General features: G+C 43.6%; 1 protein-coding gene across 4 annotated transcripts; it reads right to left on the minus strand.

Annotated features, from left to right (window-relative positions):
- Positions 1-219: 219 nt before the first annotated feature.
- On the minus strand, positions 220-21,740 carry LOC148664491 (uncharacterized). 4 transcript variants are annotated; one of them, XM_088631507.1, is made up of 12 exons: positions 21,543-21,740; positions 18,871-18,900; positions 18,015-18,044; positions 17,793-17,846; positions 17,180-17,290; positions 16,882-16,944; positions 16,194-16,265; positions 14,967-15,029; positions 9,567-9,629; positions 8,889-9,068; positions 1,514-1,858; positions 220-533 (listed from the first exon to the last, which is right to left on the minus strand). In XM_088631507.1, exons 1-10 carry the CDS (start codon positions 21,640-21,642, stop codon positions 9,016-9,018), a joined length of 639 nt encoding a protein of 212 aa, XP_088487633.1. In that variant the 5' UTR covers positions 21,643-21,740; the 3' UTR covers positions 220-533; positions 1,514-1,858; positions 8,889-9,015. The 4 variants fall into 4 exon arrangements, with proteins under 4 accessions (XP_088487633.1, XP_088487631.1, XP_088487632.1 ...); XM_088631505.1 differs by lacking the exon at positions 18,871-18,900 and having other exon boundaries at positions 16,194-16,256; XM_088631506.1 differs by lacking the exon at positions 18,871-18,900 and having other exon boundaries at positions 8,889-8,986.
- Positions 21,741-23,044: the final 1,304 nt, after the last annotated feature.

Genomic DNA, 23,044 nt, shown 5'->3' on the forward strand with positions numbered 1-23,044 from the left:
TTCTGTCTCTAAATTCATTATTTGCTCTTGATTGAGTTCTGTATTGCAGCTGTGAGAACAAGGTCAGATGAGGGAGAAACAGCTCTCTGCTGCTGTTCTCTCAAGCTGGATTCTCCTGAGACAAACTTAGCCCACTGACCTACTGCCTGGGGCTCTGGGACAGTCTGTTAGGGTTGGACTCAGCAGTGTAGCAGAAGAAGGGGCTGGGATATCTTCCAGTTGCATCGTTCCATTCACCTCTTTTTTATTATTATGTACACCATCTTTTAAAAACATCTCTGTGCACTGGGCTCCTCCTGCACCTGGCTCCCCAGGACTCCAGTTGCGAAACCCAGAGCACCCCCCGTAAGACCACTCCCAGCCATCCTGGAGCAGAGCAATCCAGACAGCGTGTCCCTGCGCCATCGTCTTGATCTGCTCAGACTCTCCCACACTGTCCACCCTGAGCAGGTCGGTGCAGCTCTGTCTGCAGTGTCTCTGGGCTGCAGCGAAAGTCTTGTTTTCCTCAATTACTCTGTACTGCTGTGTCCCACCTGTGAAGACAAGTCAGGAATGATGGTGTGTACAGCTGTGAGACTACAAATCCTACAATACTTTGCACCCCCCATTTCCTGTTTCTTGTTCATTCCTATGTATAGTTAAATAGGTAAAGTTTTATTCAAACATTTTAGCTGTGATGCCTTCTTCGGGGTCTGATAGTTAAAAAGCTCTCATTCCAATCCCTTTGTTATCATCAGTTCCCCTTTCACCTCGGTGAGCTGGACATGTTCATGTTATTTTGTTATTATTGGCAAAAAATATTTTTCAATTTTTTTCCATTTCTCTAGATCTGATAATCGGGTAAACCAAGATGTGACATAAATACATTTTTTTTTTGTTTAGATAAATGTTTTTTTAAGCAATATAAATATTGAACCTAATATGTTTGCTCTTCAATGAACACAGTAACCAGGTCTGTGATTGTGCCAGCAGTATTTTGTTTTTGTTTTTGAATTTTGTTTTTATTTAAAACTATTTTCATTGCATGGACAGTTATGGACATTGTCAATGTGACAATTACACAATATGCAATAACATTAATACAATAACCTTCTCAGTGTGATTTAGAGAGGTCTCTGTGGTTTATGCTCTCGGATACTGTATGATATTTGTGATTACTGAATGCTCTGTCATTCTGAGAGATATTAGTGTTAAGTTACAGCTTACTGTAATAATGAAAATACGTTTAAAATTCTAAGAAAAGGGGTCTTTATAGGTCTTTTCCTGTGATATGATCCCAGGGAAAAAATGTGTTGAAGTTTGTGTATTTTAAACCTGATTTGTAAATGCACACGTAATTTAGGACTACATTTCCCCTGATGCAATGCAATACAATGACTGCAACATGTGATGAGACTACAAATACCAAAATGCACTGCAATTGAGCTCTTCCTGTTCCCTGCTTATTCCTGTGTTCTACAGTTTAACTCAGATATCACTTTGAGATTCAGTCCTGTGTACAGGGTTGTCTCACCTTGACTCTCACATATGAAGTAGTTCTCCTCACTACAGTCTCTCTCCTCCCAGAATTCCGCTGCGTTGAGAGCAGCACAGGGGAGCTGACTCCTCCAGTGAGCGAAGGTCACGACCTCTCTGCCAGTCCACCGCCAGCTCTCTCTGCAGTCTCAGTACAGGCCCATCCCGGCTGTGCCACTGGGCAGGTTAGTAGTATTGCGGACTGTGTCCATTTCTGCTGTGCTGTTGATGGAGGCCAGGTCAGTGTAGTTGTCTCTGCAGTGTCTATGAGCGTCAGCCCAGTTCAGGGGTGAGTCCACAAAGTAGAACTTCCTGATGAGGCTGGATCCAGAAGGATAGAGCACTGGTAACACAGAACCATGGGTTGTGTAAGTTTCTCAAATTAATCTGTATTGCAGTTAAAAGGGTCTATAAGCTATAGAGTCAGTTTGTTTAAATACATTGTGAGACACAGTAACACCACATTGCTGCTGTACTCCACCCGAAACTCACTCGTCACACCGGCGATAAGAGAGGTGACCCTCCTGTCTGTAACGGACAAGTCTGTGTGTGACTCTGACAGCATGGCTGTACTGTACCTGAGCCCTGTAGACACTAACAATGCAGCTGGATCTGCTGAGTGAGACAGACTGAACACTGTCCATCTTACAATAATGACCTGGGGGAACCAGGTCCTCCTGTGCTGTGTTTTTACACAGGCGGTTCGTCTCTTCCTGACCTCTCATACAAACCAAGCCATCCTGAGCCGGGGTGGGTCACTGGGAGGGTTTCTAGCTCAGATCCCTGTGGAAGACGCGCCCAGTGCTGTCCTCGCTGCTAGATGAGAAGCAGCAGCTCTGTAGTTGGTCCTAATGTTTGTGCCGGAGAATATTTCCAGACCCTGTTTCTGTGTGACTGGTATCGTTGCCTGTGGGTGATCTCTACCTCTGTGTCAGCGGCTGTGTATTTAAGTCTGGGTCCTTGTGTTTGGATCTGCTGGATCCAAGTGTGAGGAAGAACTGGGCAGCCTTGTGTCAGGGGGCCCTTGGTGCTGATCACCATCTCTCAGTCTCGTGTTTTGTGTGAAGCAATACCCATCTGTGCCTATCCTTCGCCCCCCTTGTTTATCGAATTTCTGTTACTCCCCTCAGAATGCAGATACCGACACCACAACTTCAAAACCAACAGATCTAAGATCTCATTCATACCTGCAGCCATATCCTTAGCACTTGATTATCTATGCAAATTTAATAATAATAATAATTGCTTACACTTATATAGCGCTTTTCTGGACACTCCACTCAAAGCGCTATACAGGTAATGGGGACCCCCTCCACCATCACCAATGTGCAGCATCCACCTGCATGTTGGTGTTGTGGTCGTATTTTTTTTGTCTGGTTCTCTGGATGCCCACACTGCTGCTGTGAGTAATAGAATAATAGAGACTCTCTCTCTCTGCAGCGGATGAGAGCTGAGGGGCTGACTGGAGACGCATGCCCAGGGGCTGCTGGATTCCCCCAGTCCTGCACAAGCGCCCTGCTGCTTGACCTGGGAGCAGAGTCACAGGCTCATCTGCCAGGAAGAGAAACACCAGCCCCTTCCTCTCAATCCTAGCAGATCTGCTCAGAGGTGAAGACACAGCGTCTCTCTCGGCTCTGGGTTCGAATCCTCCTGCGTGACACAGCACAGACACGTCTGACACAGTTCCTACAGGTCACTGGCGTGCTCAGGTCTCGCTAATGGGTTCAGTCAGATCTGAATTAACTCAGCCCTGCTGGGCTGCTACTGATCCCCCTGGCTGGTGTGGATCGGTCACCAGTGGAGACTGGGGAATACTCTCGAGATCCTGATCCCCGTTTAAACTGTCAGGACCCCCCACTTCCACTCAAAAACACCAGACTCTGCACTGCTGGAAGAGATTCCCAACAGTGGATTTCTTCATTCTCATCCTGCTCTCCTGTCTTCCCTGCTGATAGCATTAAGGAAATGTTCTTGACTCTGGTCTTGTCCAATTGGGCTGGCAGTGTCCAGCGCCCCAGCAGTGTCAGGCTCTGCTGTTCTGGGTTCAGATGGGCTGGCAGTGCCCAGGTCTGACAGTACTGCCCCAGCAGTGCCAGGCTCTGCTGTTCTGGGTCCAGATGGGCTGGCAGTGCCCAGGTCTAACAGTACTGCCCCAGCAGTGCCAGGCTCTGCTGTTCTGGGTCCAGATGGGCTGGCAGTGCCCAGGTCTGACAGTACTGCCCCAGCAGTGCCAGGGTCTGCTGCTGACCCTGTTCTGGGTCAGAGAGTCTAGGTCTTGTATAGCTGATCTGAAAGTTCTCTGTTTTTCATGTATGTTGTTTTGGTCTTATGTGTCTGTGTTTTCTTTCTAATAGTAGAGATGTTTAAAATAGTTTTTCCAGATTGATCCATTTTGGCTTGCCAATTCTTCTGGTTTTGGTTTATTTAAATTCTTCCATTTTTAATAGAATCTTTTTGATCTATCGATTCCTCGGTTTTCCGAGAGCTGTCCGGTTATGTGTGTGCTTCTTCTCCTCTTCAGGTTGTGTTTGCGGTGTTTTATCATCTCACAGTAAGTAGGTGAGGTGCATATCTGTGTTGTGTGGTTGTCTGTGTTTTTGGTTTGATTGTTCTCGCAGTGGTTTTCTAGCGTTTCTGCACTCTGTATCAAACCGTTCTTCTTGTGCTCTTGTTTCTTGAGTTCGTTTTGTATTCATTCTTTTGAATTTTAAATTTTGAGGCTGGTTTCTGAAATATGTGATTTAAATCTGTTATAGCCCTGTTGATGCCTGATTTGGTGGTTTGATACGCAGTGTTTTGGAATGTACAGTAGTTGATGATGTCTGAATTTCCTGGTCACTTACTATCTCCTCTCTGTCTGTCTCCTGCCTTTCTTTTTTCTCTCCCTCTGATTTGCCTACAAACACAGATTGTCCGTTCTCTATAACTAAACTCATGAAGGAAATACATTTGTTAAAAAAACAATAGGTGAACAAACAACCAACATAGGGAGTAAATAAATAACAATACTGATATCTCTCTTAGTTAAAATAAATAATTTCTTCAAGTAATTAATAGACAGTATTTCAGTCAGTGACCACAGAGGCTAAAACACTCCTGAAGAACAGATGCCCCATCTCTTTAGGTACACCAATATTTCTATCTTCTCCTCTCCTCTCTCACTGCCATCTCTAACCTGTCTCTCTCTCTCCTCTCTCACCCCCATCTCTAACCTGTCTTTCTCTCTCACACACCCATTTCTAACCTGTCTCTCTCTCTGACTCTCTCTCCTCTCTCCTCTTCTGTCTCCTCTGCCTACAGACACAAACAGGAGCCTGACTGTTCAGCAGTTAATATTTCAGACCAAGAGGATCTGTAGTTAATTTTAGAGACTCTTGTACCAGTTTATATCTCTTGCAGAGTGGCAGGTAGCTACTGTCTCAATAGCAGGAGGCTCTACACTGAGGAGTCACTCTGCCCTGAGCCTTACCTCCTCAGTGCTGTGTGTCGGTTGGTCAGGGCGTCTCTCCAGCTGAGCTGTTTGTGTGATGTGTGTCACGCCCTCTGCAGCCAGAGGGCGCTCCTTCTCTGTCCTGTCCCTAGTTCCCTGCCTGCTGTCCTTCCAGTCCCTCTCTTTCCCTTGGGCTATATATTTCCGGGTCTTGCACTCTGCCCTCGCTTAGCATGGACGTTCGGATGTCCTGAGACCCGTCTAGCCCCAGGTCACCCCACGTCCGCTACCTGAGGGCATAGGTATCTATACGGCACTCCTGAACTCTTTGCACTAAGGAGCCCGGGCCTTTTTCCTGTCTCGCCGCTACGCGTATGGGTCTTTTTCCGCTCTCCTGCCTGTGTCTGTCAGGGGGTTTCAGTGGGAACAGTGCAGGAAGGACATCAGAGAGTCACCTTGCCTGAGAACTTGCACATTAACTCAATGCCTGCGTCTTCAGAAAAGCTTTTTCATTGGTTGATCCCTCTGTCTGCTCCCTTCCATCTTCTATTACACTTCTAATCCCTTGAATTTAATTGTACTACATCTGGTTTTCCTATCTTTTTATATTGTTTTCTTACTGAGACTCACTTTGAGAAGCCACTTTTAGAGTTGTTAAAGTATTATTATTATAAATGGGATGAGACTGGGCAGTGAGCTGTTCCTAACAGTGGCTCCACCCTGGCAGAAACACCTCCTGCTTTACAAGTTCAATCCAACATAAATTCAGCCGGAACTCTTTCAGTTACTCTTTCTGGTTCTCTTCTCCTTGTTTCCGTTCGGAAGAGGGGACAGAGGGGTTACAACTTCCTTTACATCGCCTATAGACTATAGGAACATATTCCCACCACACAGAACAAGTTACAGTATGAGCACTGAGTGCCTGTTTCCCTACCAGAGGGAGCGTCACCCTCTTTTTTCGCTGCAGAACAGATGTGGGGTGAATGGAGTCTCCCCAAGAGCTCACAGCTGGTGCCCTCTGGCCGCCATCTGGTGTCTTTCAGAACACACTGCGTTCCGATCCTTTGAGCACAGCTTGTCTGAAAGGTCTTTACACCCTGTATGGCTCCCGGCACCCTGCACAGTCACTGGCAGCAGCTGATAGTTGTGATAGGACATTATGAAAGTGCACAGCTGTGTGAGTGCGTCTGCTGTAGGGGTGACCGGGCAGCCCAGAATATCTTAAATGGAAAAACTCTGATTTGGGGCCTTATGTGTTGATCTTTCCTTTTGTCTATTTACATATCATATATCTGCTCTACTGTTATATTCCTGTTTTCTCATTATTTGATATATTTTCTCCTGTGATTTGTCGTATCGTTACCTTATATTTGATTATTAAGTTACAGGTATTCTTATCCATTCAGCTGTGTTTGCTGGGTGGTTAGATTGTCTAATTTCCAGTTTTGTTTCCTTTGTATTCCAAACCTGTGATCACAGCTCATCTGAAAGGTTTTTACTCCCTGTATCATTCACCCCACACTGCGTCGCAGACAGTAGCTGCGGTCGTCCACTTTATCTGTCTCTTGGCTGAAAAACTGAAATTCCTGCTCTGCCCGAACTGTCTGTTGAGAGAATTGAAGTGTGATAGAGTGTGGAGTGTTAAAGTAGCTCCTGTCAGGTTTATTGTATTGCTGTTGCTTTGTTTGAATGCCCTTTGTGGGAATGACTCTGTAAATGGCTGACTTGCTTGTAACTCATTAATCCATACCGAATTTGATCTTGAACAAAATTCCAAAATAGTAGAAACATAGAGACCCCCCCCCCCCCCCAAAGTATGAACAGTTGCCTTAAGAATGTCGTGGGGAATGACAGTAATAAGTTTTACAGTTTATCTTAAAGAAATATACACAGTATTCTTGTAGTTGGAACGTGAGGTTTAGTGCATATACATTTCAAATCCTGCATATATACTTAGAAAAAATGTAATGAGTATTATGATAGCCTACTGTACTGTATCCTTGCAGATACTTTTTGAACAATCCTCGATTGGACAGCAGAAAAAAAATGATATCAGATAACTTTCATATTCTCAATTCTGAAAATCAACTTCTCCTCTCTGGAAAACATTTTAGGGTTCCCAGATGTAGATCAAATTGATGCTAATATTCATGTTCCCTTATCTATTTAAACAGGGTAAATAAATCTGTGTCAGTAACGGCTTACTTTGTAACAAACTACGTAATGTGTAATTTAGGTGATGTGTAATATTTTGTGATGTATTCAGATGACCCGAAGCAATGTCTGTCCATAGAAAGTTTTCCCTAGGGGGATAGGACATCAAATAAAGTTGATCTTATCTTAAAACAGTTTTTCCTTATTCAAGTACATTTGCATTACAAGCATGTGGTTTTTGCATTTTTATGATATTTCGGATGTGAATCTGTTATTTTTGTTGAGCTTTGTCTAGACAAGTAGCCTTACTTATACAGTATGTGGAGCGATTTGCTCATGAGATGTCTGCTTGTTCTATTTCTGAGCTCAGTATAAGGGGTAGAAAGCATGACTGTAACATAACCCACCTCTCGTCCTGGCCCGAGCCTGAGGCTCGCCCCCTAGTGCAGGGTTAGAGGTGTGAAATAATGTTGTAACTATTGCTCCATTAATAACATGTTGATTGCATGTTTCTAGATGGGTATAACAGAGATCTCAACTACAGAGGGGCCTTATAGGCCAATGAAACATGGTAGCTTCCTGAGAGACACCACAGGAAGACAGGAGTTTGTGATGAAAGTTCGGGAGGGATGGCAACAGCCAAGTTCAATCAGACAGGCTGTCAGTATTTTAGCATTCACTCCTGACTCCTCTCCTGAAACACTGTGAATACTGCACGTGATCCCCCTCTCTCCCTCGCATCCCTCCTCCACCCCGTCTCCACCTGTGCAGCTGTCCCCTGGTCACTCCTCCTCCTCAGCCAAGTTGGTTCGGCCAGATTTTCACACCATGATCCTTTCAGTACGCTTAATTCTTGGTCTTGTTTTTTTTCTCCCCAGAAAACTGACTGTTCGCCCCACCTCTGCACTAAGTGGCCTCCTGATAAAGTCAGGTTCCCTTGTGCCTTGTGTTTACAAGTAATACTTCAGACCGGTCGGCCTCGCCACAGGGTGTTTGGGTGTTTGATATTATACAGTTGCAATGCTGAGGCCTGTGATTGTGATGCTTTAAGGCTACAGGAGTCTCTCTGGAAATCCTGAGTGATTTCCGGCGTTCAGGCAGAAATACAGTACCACCCTCCCACAGTGCCAGTCCTACAGTGTCCAGTCTGCAGAATCTCCTTGAGATGTGGTCTCTCCGATAAGCGATCCCGCCAGCGAGAGACTAGCTAAAGCAGGATGTTCTGTATGTTTCAGTTAATTATACTGTAAATGCACAGATGTTGAGCTCATCATCCTTTTAATTAAAATATATTTTGTCATCTATGCTAACTGTAGCTAAGATCAAACTATCAAGGTTACAAATAAATAATTATAAATTAAATATATGCATTATATTGCTAACGCTGATGCAAGAGGCAAGTCATAGGAACTGAACACAGAATGGATAGGAGTCACAGTGAATGAGAGAGGAATGAACTAAATTATTTAAAAGGATTAAAACACTGAAAAACAGGAGACACAATAAGAGATAGAAGATCACAGGAAATACCTCAGTAACAAACATACAAACACACAGGACAGGAGACACAGCGAGAGAGAGGAGATCACAGAGAATCCCTCAGTTTTAAGTAGACACAACCGGACAGGAGACAGAGTGAGAAAGAGTAAATGAAATACAGTGGGATTGATAGGAGATGGATTGTAAAGAGATTGGACACACAGAGATGGAAAGAAAGACGGTGTCGGTTGAACTCGCTGACTGAGTTATTTGACGTTGCTATTTCTTTGGCAGATTAATGATTAATTACTTCCAAGCACACGAGGTCCAGAATTTCGCTGGCGTGGAAGAATTGTTCCAGGTTGGTCTCCTCCCATTCCTGCAGGTCAGTGCCCCTTCAGTCAGACTCTGTGTTCAGGGAGACACACAGAGAAGTCTCACACTGTGAAAAATGCTCCAGAGCATTTGTCCACCTTTTGGAATTCTTCTCCTATAGTGAACAGTGAAATAAAACCAAGAATGGGAGACTTCTTTACACAAAGGGTGGAGTGTGTATAGAACAAGCTGCCCAGCTATGTTGTTGAAGCTGATACCCTGGCTTCTCTCCAGACACAGCTGGGTGAGCTCCTCCAGTCAGGACAGGAGGCTCTACTGTACACAGAGAGGGGAACAAAGCTGATACCCTGGCTTCTCTCCAGACACAGCTGAATTAAATCATGGGATCAATTAATCACTAACTACCAGACAGTGTTGAAAAAACTAAAAACCTTCTCTTGTTTTTAACCTTTCTTCAGTTTTTAGAAAACCTGTATGCAGAAAAAAAATATTTCATTTTTTACTACTTCAACGGCCAGATCTCTGGGTATTTAAATCTGACTAGAATGTGTATTGTACGAAATCTCTTTTTCACTATCAGTGTTGTTTTTAGTGTCATTTTCATTACTTCTGCAGGTTTTATACTGTGGTTAACAGTTAAAAAAGTCCTCACTTTGTGCTGCTCTCGGTTTGTTGATGGTGGCGTACTCAACATCACTGTTTGGTTGTGTGATGTCTGTAAAGAACAGGATACAGGTCAACACTTACGTTAACTTATACTATACAGGTCATCACTTATACAGATGCAGCCATTCAAAGTGCGCGGTACAGACACATACCGGAGGTAATTGGCTACGGCGTCGTGCATCGTGACGCGTGATGACGCAAAATACCGCGGTACGTGATTGGTTGACCGACAGGGGCACTCGTGGTCTGTTGGTCTGTCGTAGAAAGACTTACTGTAAACATCTTTACTGTGCCCGTTGTAGATATTGAATTTTACCACTGAAGGGAAATCTTAGTAGCTGAGCATAAAAAGAATAGGAGCATACTGTAACGCGTGTGAAAGCCATAAACGATATTAATTTTGGAACATAAACATACAGTATATAGCTGGTCTTGGTACTTTAAAGAAAAAAATACACACCAGTATTCCATTTCTCCCTAAACATTGTAAGCTTCGAAGTCTTTAACGTGATACCAGAGTCAACAAGCATACTTTTAGAATTTGATTAAAAGGGAATATAATATGGAATCGCGTATCTCAAGAATTTAATAAAGGTATGATTATATCCATGTACTGCGACAGGGCTCTGTAGGGCTGTTTCGGCTGTCTGTTCATGCGAGCTGTCTTGTAGCCTACTGGTCTAGGTGGGTGACTACCAACTGGCAGGTTGTGTGTTCAAATCCAGCTGGTGCTGGACTTTTCATTTTTATTTATTTATTTTTTAATCGCGTAACATAAACATTACCGTATGCAAACTGTACTGTATACAGTATGTATATGTATATTTAATGTCTTAACTGTGCCCATTTAATTGAATTTAAAAAAATTATTTAACACGAACATTAAGCTGTTTACATCTTCCGCCTGAGAACAGTCACCCGTTGCTACCCAACGCAGAATGGTGATTGGCTGACACCATCTGACACCCCTCTGATTGGAAAAAAAGATGTGCTGGTTTGCTATACATACTGTACCAGGAAGAGGATTTCTTTCTATTCAAAACGTGTATTTTAAAAGTTTAAGAAGTAAAAACCTTACAGCGTACACAGATTTCTTAACTGATCAGGATTGTTATCTTTGTCTTATGCATAATAATGTTCACCGCTCTGTCCAGCAAATTAATAATAAACTTTATTTTATATAGCGTTTTAAACGAATAAGTAATTAGATTGCTCATAAACCTAATCACTTGCTTTTTCTTTTTATTTAGGCTCAGATTTCAACTATAGATCGTATTATTTATAACCATAAGAACAACCAACCAACAAAAACAACCATATAAACATAATACCAACCAAAAACATAGATAACAACCACAATACAAAATCAAATATATCAAACCATTTTACTCTCGCAAAGTCCTCCAATTATCATAATCCCGCCCCTTATGCAAAACCAAACCTTCCTCCCATCCCAGTTTATCATGTTTATCATAAACAAAATCCACCTCAATTTTCAACATAAAGCATTACACAAAATCAATACCTCAACACTCCATACTCAACAACGATAATTCACAAACAGCCAGAACATGTAACTACACATTCCCAAACAAACCTAATTTCCATAGCCCCGCCCCTTATGCAAAACCAACATCCCTCCCCTGTTCTCTCTCTCCCCTGGCGGTTGTAATTGTTTTTATTTTCAAATAAATTTTAGCAAAGTCATGTATTTTAAAAATCTTAAGATTTTTATATTTATGTCTTTATTTAGTGGTTTCATTAGTGACAAAGGCTAAACTTTCTTGGAAAAATGTCTTTTATGTAAACCATGTTTGCTATTAATTAATTCAGGGCTAAAATATGTTCATTGTCTTCTAATGAAAGAAGGGTTCCTTTCGCCGTAGTCGGGAGCCTAGCCTTTAACTAGTAAGTACTGTACTTACTGGGTTTTTGAGGGGGGGGAGGTGTCTTTCGCTGGAAATCTCGCCTCCTACTTTGAAAATACCCGTGAAACCGGTTCAATTCGTCACAGCCAGCACTCCTGCAGAGAGGGGGGTTGTACTTGCAGTGTATACAGTACACGCGTTCTGCTCTTCATTAATATCTAAGCCGGAACATATCATTATATCTCATTTTGTATTTCTTAAAAAAAATTGTTTTCCCAGCCAAACAGTATTGTTTTTAACCTGTAAAGCGCTTTGAGGAGCCACCTTTAAAGGCGCCATATACAATAAAGTTCATTATTATTACTATTGTAAATTTGCTGGACAGAGAGGTGAACATTATTACACAGAAGACAAAGATAGCGATTTACGTTGCATTGTGTATCATGCTGCTTTAATACAGTTTTAAATAATTGAAAGTCTAAACAGTATCAGCTTTATTTATGGGTTTTAAATAAAGGTGATTTAAACGTGATTTAAATCAATATAAATGTTTATATTGTAACGCATAGGTGACTATTCATTGTTATTAAAATGACTTAAATTCGATCATGTTGTGATATTTAGAAATATACATTTGTTTGGTGCGAGTGAAGTTTTATTTAATCTCTGAGCCATACTGATTCTTCTGGAAGCCAGTTTCCGCCAGGGAGTAAAAAAAAAACACACTATGGTATTCTCTCCAATGCAGTGCAGTTAAAAACATACCTCTGATGCTGCTCCTAAATGAATATCGTTTATGACCATCAGAAGCTTTAAGCTTTATTTTGAATTATATTAAACCCTATTTTTTCTTTAGTTTTGTATTTAACTTATTATAATAATAGTCAGACTTAATGTATATTTGAACAATGAAAATACATTTTTACAAGATTTTACATTAAGCACTTAAAATTAATATGGTTAATAATAGTAAACTGTAACATGCTGTAACAAGATCGGTTAAACTGTGAAGAAAATGCTTTCAGAGAAAATGTTTCAGGTGTGAAGAACATAGATCTCCAATGCAATTTCAACCAAACCTGTTCCCACACACCCTGCCCCCACTACCATTAGAATATACACAAACATTTTAGCGTTTCATTCTGAGCAGAAGACCCTCACACCTGAAGAGTGCTGGCTGTGACGAATTAAACCGGTTTTACAGGTTTCAATCACAGACCATGTGACATGGGACTCAGTAAACTAACAGCACCACTGGATTTGATAATACCTAACCAAAATCCGCAATATGGAAACAGAACCTGTGTGATTGTTGATAGATGATGTACTCGTAACATTTTTTCAAGACGAACTACAACATTTAAAAAATGACTTGTATGTACTTGATATCTCTAATCAATCCACGGGTCCCAGCACAAAACGAAAGTAAAACGCATACCGTTTCGCGCTTCTTATTAGTTGCTCAAAAGTAATTTGACCGTATGAAATGCATAATATAAACCTAGAAACATATACGTGAGCAGTACTTAAGCACTGTAGTATCGGTGTTAAGACATACCTCTCAAATACTGTAAATCAAGTTAAAAATATCTCAAGACCGATTCTGGTCGTAATGAAACCATGTTTCGTCTATGTTTTCTTTTTCATCTTGAAATAATTCATTTCTAAATACCTTTTTCACTGTTAACATCTTGGAGCAACTCTGCGACAAAATATACACTCTGACAGTTCATCCTGCTACCAACATTAAATAAAACAAATCTTAAGATTTCTATATTTATGTCTTTATTTAGTGGTTTCATTAGTGACAAAGGCTAAACTTTCTTGGAAAAATGTATTGTATGTGTTGCAGAAAAAACTGACTTGCTTTAACAAAATATGTTTACAAATCCTTTCACCTGGCATTTTCGTAGTTAGAAATTATGGAACGCTCTGTTAAAAGCAAGGGAGTTTTTATGTCCGTTGCAGTTCTTTTGCAACATGAATATAATTATATCGTTATTAATTTCTTGAGATACGCGATTCCATATTATATTCCCTTTTAATCAAATTCTAAAAGTATGCTTGTTGACTCCGGTATCACGTTAGTTAAAGACTTCAAAGCTTACAATGTTTAGGGAGAAATGGAATACTGGTGTGTATTTTTTTCTTTAAAGTACCGAGACCAGCCATATACTGTATGTTTATGTTAAGATTTCCCTTCAGTGGTAAAATTAGATATGAATATTCAATACTTAAACGGGCACAGTTAAGACATTAAATATACATATACATATGGTATACAGTACAGTTTGCATACGGTAATATGTTTATGTTACGCGATTAAAAAATAAATAAATAAAACTGGAAGGTCCAGCACCAGCTGGATTCAAACACACAACCTGCCAGTTGGTAGTCATACACCTAGACCAGTAGGCTACAAGACAGCTCACGTGAGCAGGCAGGCAAAACAGCCCTACATAGCCCTGCCGCAGTACACGGATATAATCATACCGTTATTAAATTCTTGAGATACGCGATTCCATATTATATTCCCTTTTAATCAAATTCTAAACGTATGCTTGTTGACTCCGGTTTCACGTTAGTTAAAGACTTCGAAGCTTACAATGTTTAGGGAGAAATGGAATACCGGTGTGTATTTTTCCTTGTGATATTTTAAGCTCTAGTTGAATGATAGGTGTCGCATTTTAAATCATTTTCGTAGTTAGAAATTATGAAACGCCCTGTTAAAAGCAAGGAAGTTTTTATGCCCGTTGAAGTAAAACAAAATGCCTGACAAAGTATGGCTTGGACAGATTCCAAGTGCTTGTACAAATGTGCTAAAGAAATTATACTTTGAGTATACAGCTTGTCCAAAGTCATCCATTATTAATACTATTAGTAATATGTTCAGTAAAGGCTTTGATGCATAAATATTTCTGATGAAGGTAGGTTGTGTACTTTTGTCCAACTGAGCAATCTTGCTTTCATAAAATATACCAACATTTTAATGACTGATGATTAACATGCTGTAATACACAGTTCAAAATTAAAGGCTCAAATGCTGTACATGAGAGGTTAAGCTCCCCCTGGCGGTTTTACAAGGCGACGCCGGATAGTTAGTCACGTGACACACGTGAACCGCGTGATACCCCGGTGGGCGTGTCGCGGTATGCCGCGAAATACCTCACCCATTTTGAATGGCTGCATCTGTACTAACACTTAAACAACACTTACATTAACTGTACAGAACGACAGGACTCACTGTTCACACTTGTATTGACACTGTACATGACAACAGAACTCACTGTTCACACTCGTATCGACGCTGTACACGACAACAGGACTCACTGTTCACACTCGTATTGACAACGTACTGAACAACAGGACTCACTTTTCACACTCGTATTGACGCTGTACACAACAACAGGACTCACTCTTATTACACTTGTTCACACTTATTAAAACTGGACAGAGCAACAAGAAGTTATGTTTTAAAATTTCTGCTAGTTTTATAGGTATAAGTAAAAGGTCCTCACTTTGTGCAGCTTGGGATTTGTTGACTGTGGAGTATTCAACAGCAGTATCTGTCTGTATTAATTCTGCAAAGAATAAAACACATGTTCTCACCCATTAACACTGTGCAGAGCAACAGTGATCTCGGTGTGTTAACACTGTACAGAACAGGACTCACTGTTCACAGTCATATTGACACTGTACAGAACAACAGGACTCATTGTTTACACTCGTATTGACACTGTACTGAACAACAGGACTCACTATTCACACTCGTATTGACACTGTTCTCACTCATATTGACACTGTACTGAACAGGACTCACTGTTCACCCTCGTATTGACACTGTACTGAACAACAGGACTCACTGTTCACACTCGTATTGACACTGTACAGAACAATAGGACTCACTTTTCACACTCGTATTGACGCTGTACACAACAACAGGACAGATGTGATCTATCCACCCTCCCAGATGTGATGTCGGGCCTTTGCAGAACCTACCTCACGTCACCAGTTCCACCCCTCCAGCATTACTGTTCCCCACTTCTCCAGCTGGGCAGACTGGAGCCACAACAGGAGGTTACAACAGCAGCGTCTGCATCGGGGGCCTCGAACCCACGACCCGAACTGCACGCGGTCACAGCACGCCACCGAGGCCTACCAGCAGGCAGCTGCTCCTTGGGTTCGGAAGGCACTGGACTAGGAACGGGTCCAAGCCACCAGGGGGAGCTTACTGCGCTCTCTCGGGTCAACTGAGAGCTCCCTGCTGTGAAGTCACAGGAGGAACTGGTGCAGTCTGACCAAGAGACACTGGGAAATCTCCTGAGGGGCCCCTCCAGGGGCCTTCTGTCATAATCTCAAACACAATCTCAGTGGAGCCCCGCCTCAACCTGTCTGACTGTCCGAACCTGTGGCTCCTCCTCCTGCTGAGCAGGATCACTGCTGTGACAGCTCATCATCACTGGAGTAAAACTGACCCGTCTCTGGATGGTCTTATCCCAGCTCCCCTTCCCTCTCTCGATGTCTCCTGTGTCTGTAGGTGTTCCACAGGGAAACCAGTTCGACATTAAGTGCTCATCCTCTCACTACACTGTTTCCTGGTTGGTACCACCAAGGGAACACAGTGTTTCAATGGTTGGAAGGAAAAGGCACAATTTTTTAAAAAACCCGCAGAGCCACTTTATACTTCTGATGACGATAGAAGGGACATATTTACAAGTACTGTTATAAAAGGTCTCGGATCTCACCGTTACCGGCTGGGAGTGGAGTTTGCGCCAGGCAGTAATCGGAATCCGTTTTCTCCAGGCGTTCTGAAAAAACTCAAAACACATGATGAGAGACCGCAGTTTTAAAATTAGTTGAATGCAGATCGTGGACCGCTGGTTTGCTAACTGAACCAAACTTGCTCACGCTGGATCCCACAACCCACAAACCCACAAACTCAGGACAGTCAGGACAGTGAAGGAGTCCTCATGGAGGAGATCAGATACAGTGAGAGAAGAGCCTAAGTCAGACAGAGACAGGATCAGAGACACAGTGGAGAATCAGGACAGTGAAGGAGTCCTCATGGAGGAGATCAGATACACTGAGAGAAGATCCACAGACAGAGAGAGGATCAGAGACACAGCGGAGAGTCAGGACAGTGAAGGAGTCCTCATGGAGGAGATCAGATACACAGAGAGAAGAGCCACAGTCAGACAGAGACAGGATCAGAGACACAGGGGAGAATCAGGACAGTGAAGGAGTCCTCATGGAGGAGATCAGAGATACTGAGAGAAGATCCACAGTCAGACAGAGACAGGATCAGAGACACAGGGGAGAATCAGGACAGTGAAGGAGTCCTCGTGGAGGAGATCAGATACACAGAGAAGATCCATAGACAGAGACAGGATCAGACACACATTGGAGAGTTAGGACAGTGATCCCTGTACTCACGGCTTGCTCTAGCTCCTGTGTCCTTGATGACTTCATAGAAAGGCTCTGGCTTTGTCTGACTGTCTGCAGAGAGAGGAGAACGGACAGGGTGGGTATCTGTAAAGGTGTGGCTGGGGGTCCCATAGAACCAGGATTGGGGACCCCTGAATGATGTCATCAGTTAGCACTGGAGATTCAGAGTTCAGCTGGAATGAAGACTTAGAGATGTGGGTGTGTGGGGGGGGACCCCTGGACCCCTGTTCTAGATGATTGATCTCCAGAGCATGGGCGGGGGAATTGAGAGATGAGTGGATCCTACCTCTGGGTCTCCTTCTCTTTCTGTGACACAGGATCCCCAGCACGAGCACACAGCACATCAGTAGGACTCCTAGTGAAGACCAGATCGCAGCCCAGTTCATTTGCCTCTCCTCTGTAGACACACCAGAGAGCGTGCTGAGATAATTCAGACATGTGCAGAGGAGTGTACACTGGAGGCTGTTTCATGATGCAATTAGCAGTGTTCACAGGGTGAACACTCCTGGTGTTCACAGTGCACTCCCAGTATTCCCACTGCACTCCTAGTTTTCACAGGATGCCCAGAGCACTCCTGGTGTTCACAGGGTGCCCAGATCACTCCTGGTGTTCACAGAGTACCCAGAGCACTCCTCGTGTTCACGGGGTGCCCAGAGCACTCCTCGTGTTCACATTGCACACCCAGTGTTCAGAGGATACCCAGTGTTCCCAGTGCAAACCAGGGTACACAGGATACCCAGTGTTTCCAGAGCACACCCAGTGTTCACAGGATACCCAGTGTTTCCAGTGCACACCCAATATTCAGAGGTTACCCAGTGTTCCCAGTGCAAACCCAATATTCAGAGGATATCCAGTGTTCCCAGTGCACACCCTTGAAGTGGTATTCCAGCCATACTCACTGGGACTTGGAGGAGCAGAAGACACTGTAGCAGTGGTGCTGCATGTTGTTGAGTCTGGGAATGAATAAAAGAGGTTGGTTCGGCACCAGCTCCAGACACCAGGGGGCGAAATTGACATTGGCATCCTTTCTGTCCCCTTTAACCAATGTGCAAACAACGTATCTTTTATTCCTCATTTATATAGAGGCTGGGGACCCTTAATAAAATTATATACTTTCTCACCTGGACATCCATTGCAACATGCATCACAGTCTGAAAAAGAAACAGAGTTTGATGAGGCACTGCAAACCCATCCTGGCTAACTCAGCCCCTGCTCACCCTTTAACCAGCATGCAGTCATGTTGAGTGAGTCCTGTTGTTCAGTACAGTGTCAATACGAGTGTGAACAGTGAGTCCTGTTGTTCAGTACTGTGTCAATATGTGTGTGAACAGTGAGTCCTGTTGTTCAGTACAGTGTCAATACGAGTGTGAACAGTGAGTCCTGTTGTTCAGTACTGTGTCAATACGAGTGTGAACAGTGAGTCCTGTTGTTCAGTACAGTGTCAATACGAGTGTGAACAGTGAGTCCTGTTGTTCAGTACTGTGTCAATACGAGTGTGAACAGTGAGTCCTGTTGTTCAGTACAGTGTCAATACGAGTGTGAACAGTGAGTCCTGTTGTTCAGTACTGTGTCAATATGAGTGTGAACAGTGAGTCTTGTTGTTCAGTACTGTGTCAATATGAGTGTGAACAGTGTCAATACGAGTGAGAACAGTGAGTCCTGTTGTTCAGTACAGTGTCAGTACGAGTGTGAACAGCGAGTCCTGTTGTTCAGTGCTGTGTCAATACGAGTGTGAACAGCGAGTCCTGTTGTTCAGTACAGTGTCAATACAAGTGTGAACAGCGAGTCCTGTCGTTCTGTACTGTGTCAATACGAGTGTGAACAGCGAGTCCTGTTGTTCAGTACAGTGTCAGTTCGAGCGTGAACAGCGTGACCTGTTGTTCCGTACTGTGTCATTACGAGCATGCAGACAACATATATTTATATTTAATTTATATAGAGGCTGGAGACCCTTAATGTAGTTATATACTTTCTCACCTGAACAATCAGTGATGCTTTTATTAAAGTCTGAAAAAGAAACAGAGTTTGATGAGACACTGCAAAACCAGCATGGCTACCTCAGCCCCTGCTCACTCTTTAACCAGTGTGTAGCAAAATGGAAATGAGCGAAAGAAGGGAAAGAGAAGAAGCAGGGGAATGGAAAGATGGATCACTACTGTCCGCTGTGTCCCTGATCCAGTTGGTCCAGGGGTCTGTGTCTCTGGTCCAGTTAATACAAGGGTCTGTGACTCTGGTCCAGTTAGTCCAGGGGTCTGTGTCCCTGATCCAGTCAGTCCAGGGTTCTGTGTCCCTGGTCTAGTCAGTCCAGGGGTCTGTGACTCTGGTCCAGTTAGCCCAGGGGTCTGTGTCCCTGATTCAGTTAGTCCAGGGCTCTGTGTCCCTGGTCCAGTCAGTCCAGGGGACTGTGACTCTGGATCAGTTAGTCCAGGGGTCTGTGTCCCTGATTCAGTTAGTCCAGGGCTCTGTGTCCCTGGTCCAGTCTGTCCAGGGGACTGTGACTCTGGTCCAGTCAGTCCAGGGGTCTGTGTCCCTGGTTCAGTTAATACAGGGGTCAGCTGGAACCTATTTTAGGTTTTCAGATGTTCTTTTTTATTTGTGAATGTACCTGTATATTTTTGCAATACATATTTTTTCCTACTGTTTAGAGGGATATATACACTCACACACACACCCCCACAGTTCTGACTGCATATTTAGTGCAGCAGCTTCCTGTTGGGTTTCTGTGGCTTTTTAAAAAGCCGTTTGTCGATTTCCTCTTGGAGTTACAAGAGCCAGATAGATACGATCGACAAGAGCAGAGAAAATAGAAACGGTAAAAAAAGGCTTCCTTGCAATCTTGCAATTGCTGGCAATGTTTTTTGTATGTTCGTGTAAGGAAGAGGTGAATTTTGAGTGTCAGACAAATTAGAAAACGCTCGTGTGGAGAGGAGTGAGGAACAAGCTGCCCAGTCCATGTTGTTGAAGCCGATACCCTGGCTTTTCTGAAGACACAGCTGGATGAGATCCTCCAGTGAGGACAGGAGGCTCTTCTGCACACCAAGGGTGGTGGGAGTGTGGAACAAGCTGCCCAGCCATGCTGTTGAAGCCAATACCCTGGCTTCTCTCAGCCCAATTGGCCATGAGCTGTCACACAGGCCAGATGGGCCAACTGACACTTCTTTAAACAAAGGGGCGGTGTGGTGGCTCTGTGGCTAAGGATCTGTGCCTGTGGCTGGAAGGTTGCCACAGAATCCCACAGCCGGCAGAGGAATCCTACTCTGTTTGGCCCTCGAGCACAGCCCTTAATCCCAAGTGCTCCAGGGGCACTGTATAAATGGCTGACCCTGTGCTCTGACCCCCAGCTTCTCTCCCCGTCTGTGTGCCTGTGTGTCTCATGGAGAGCAAGCTGGGGTCTGCAAAAAGACAATTTCCTAATGCAAGAAACTTTATATGGCCAATAAAGTGATCTTATCTTATGATCTTATCTAAGGGGTGTGGTGCTCCACACTATAACCAGAAAGGCTTATTTTTTCCATCGGTGTTTATCGGAGGACAAAAACAATTAATACAAATGATGTATTTGCAGAAGTAATTAACCAGTTAACATGGGAAGTAGTTTGTTGTAGATGTGTCTTTGAGTTAACACTGCTAATTCCAAACAAGATAGCGGGTTGCATCTGCTCTACCAGAGTGATTGCTCTTACTGCGTCATATTAACCTGAAGAAAAGCTCCATTTCTCTACTAACGTCGATGCTTTTGATGCTTTTCTTCCAATTGCTACTGCTTCTACTCCTCATAATCCTTTTCAGTTTTTGAGAACAAGATATTTAGCTTTGAAGCTGGAATTACAGAATATGTTTAGATATAAAACACGTGCAATATGTAGATATTCTGTCTGTGGTGCATCTCTTACAGTAAATTATCTGGTTCCTATCCTCTGTATCTATGTGTATACTGTACGTACATACACAGTGGAAAGTGACAGTACTGGGACAGGGAGATGAAATGAAATGCACTGGTGTTTAAGAGACCAGTAAAGTCATATAGAGATCAGCAGAAAGAAAAAACCCACTGTTTCGGCTGCTGAGCTCTCTGAAAGGTGTGATGCACAGTATGTATAAATTATAGACCTATTTACACATCGTATGTGTGCCAAGATCCATGTATATGAACAAGTACAGGTTTATTCCACGCTGAAAAGAGAAGAAAAACAACATTTCATCATATAAACTTCTTTTTTTCTTCTCTTTTCAGCGTGGAATAAACCTGTACTTGTTCATATACATAGATCTCAGCACACATATGATATGTACGTACATGTATAACCTTTACTTGTTGCTTTGCAGCCTACGCATGCTGACGCAGCTCCCTACGTGATCTGTGTACAGTACATGTACATATCGTATGTCTGTGGAGAACTATGGATATGAACATTTACACTACAGTAATACTTTCATTTCTACGATTTTTGTCCTGCCTCCCAGCAGCTTTGTTTTACACACAGAAATGTAACAAAACAGAACACCCAAATATCTCCAAACATCTGCTGGATGTGTTTGTCGAAATGCACGTACTGTATGTGTGTAGAATGCTCTGGGACTTGGTAGTGTGCTGGGGGCCAGGTTATGGAAGGTGATGGAAAAAGGATGGGAAGACGGAGCTCGCTCACCTGTGGAGTCGCCGGAGCATCCGGTGACTTCCCCCACGCGGTTCAGAGGGAGCAGCAGCAGGAGGAGCAGGGAGATGAAGAGGCAGGCTCGGAGTCCCATGGCGTCTCTGCAGAGCCCAGCTGTATCACACTCACACAGGCGCGGGTGTGAGCGGCACAGCTATTTGAACCCCCGCTGCTATGCTGGAGGGATGGGGCGGGGGGTTACATGTCGCTTGGTTTCCTGCGAGTAGTTTCAGAAACTTGTGTCTCCTCCCAGCAAAAATGAGTGAAAAAAATAACTGAACTGATTGGGAACTGATTTGGAGACATTTAATTGCTCTGTATTTACACTTTAAGCAGGAACTGACCCATGAATAACCGGCTTACAAACCCCAGGTCGAGTCCAGTTGAGCCTCACTGTATGAACTGTGTTCAGTACTTATCTAGATGTGTTGTATTTAAACGAAGCAATGTTTATTGCAACTTTGGAATCAGTCCAGAGAAAAGCAACCAGATACGGACCAGGGTTGAAGACAGATGACAGGCTAAAGGAACTGAGTCTCTTTAGTCTAAAGGGAGTGTCCCACAATGACAGGCTGCAGGAATTGAGTCTTTTTAGTCTGAAGGGAGTTTCCCACACTGACAGCCTGGAGGGACTGAGTCTCTTAAGTCTAAAGGGAGAGTCCCACACTGACAGGATGCAGGAACTGAGTCTCTTTTGTCCGAAGGCAGTGTCCCACTCTGACAGACTGAAGAAACTGAGTCTCTTTAGTCCGAAGGGAGTGTCCCACACTGACAGGCTGCAGGAACTCAGTCTCTTCAGTCTGAAGGAAGTGTCCCACATTGACAGGCTGCAGGAACTGTCTCTTTAGTCTGAAGGGAGTGTCCCTCCCTGACAGACTGAAGGAACTGAGTCTCTTCAGTCTGAAGGGAGTGTCCCACATTGACAGACTGAAGGAACTGAGTCTCATTAGTCTGAAGGTAGTGTCCCACACTGACAGGCTGCAGGAACTGAGTCTCTTTATTCTGAAGGGAATGTCCCACACTGACAGCCTGGAGGAACACAGTCTCTTCAGTCTGAAGGGAGAGTCCCACACTGACAGGCTGCAGGAACTGAGTCTCTTTGGTCTGAAGGGAATGTCCCACACTGACAGCCTGGAGGGACTGAGTCTCTTAAGTCTGAAGGGAGAGTCCCACACTGACAGGCTGCAGGAACTGAGTCTTTTTAGTCTGAAGGGAGTATCCCACATTGACAGGCTGCATGAACTGAGTCTCTTCAGTCTGAAGGGAGTGTCCCACCCTGACAGACTGAAGGTACTGAGTCTCTTTAGTCTGAAGCTAGTGACCCACACTGACAGCCTGGAGGAACTGAGTCTCTTTGGTCTAAAGGGAATGTCCCACACTGACAGCCTGAAGGAACACAGTCTCCAGTCTGAAGGGAGAGTCCCACACTGACAGGCTGCAGGAACTGAGTCTCTTTAGTCTGAAGGAGACTAAAGACAGGCTGCAATGCCCCACAC

Source organism: Lepisosteus platostomus, chromosome 5 (assembly GCF_059453375.1).
Source record: "Lepisosteus platostomus isolate fLepPlt1 chromosome 5, fLepPlt1.hap1, whole genome shotgun sequence".
In the NCBI taxonomy this organism is placed as follows: Eukaryota; Metazoa; Chordata; class Actinopteri; order Semionotiformes; family Lepisosteidae; genus Lepisosteus; species Lepisosteus platostomus.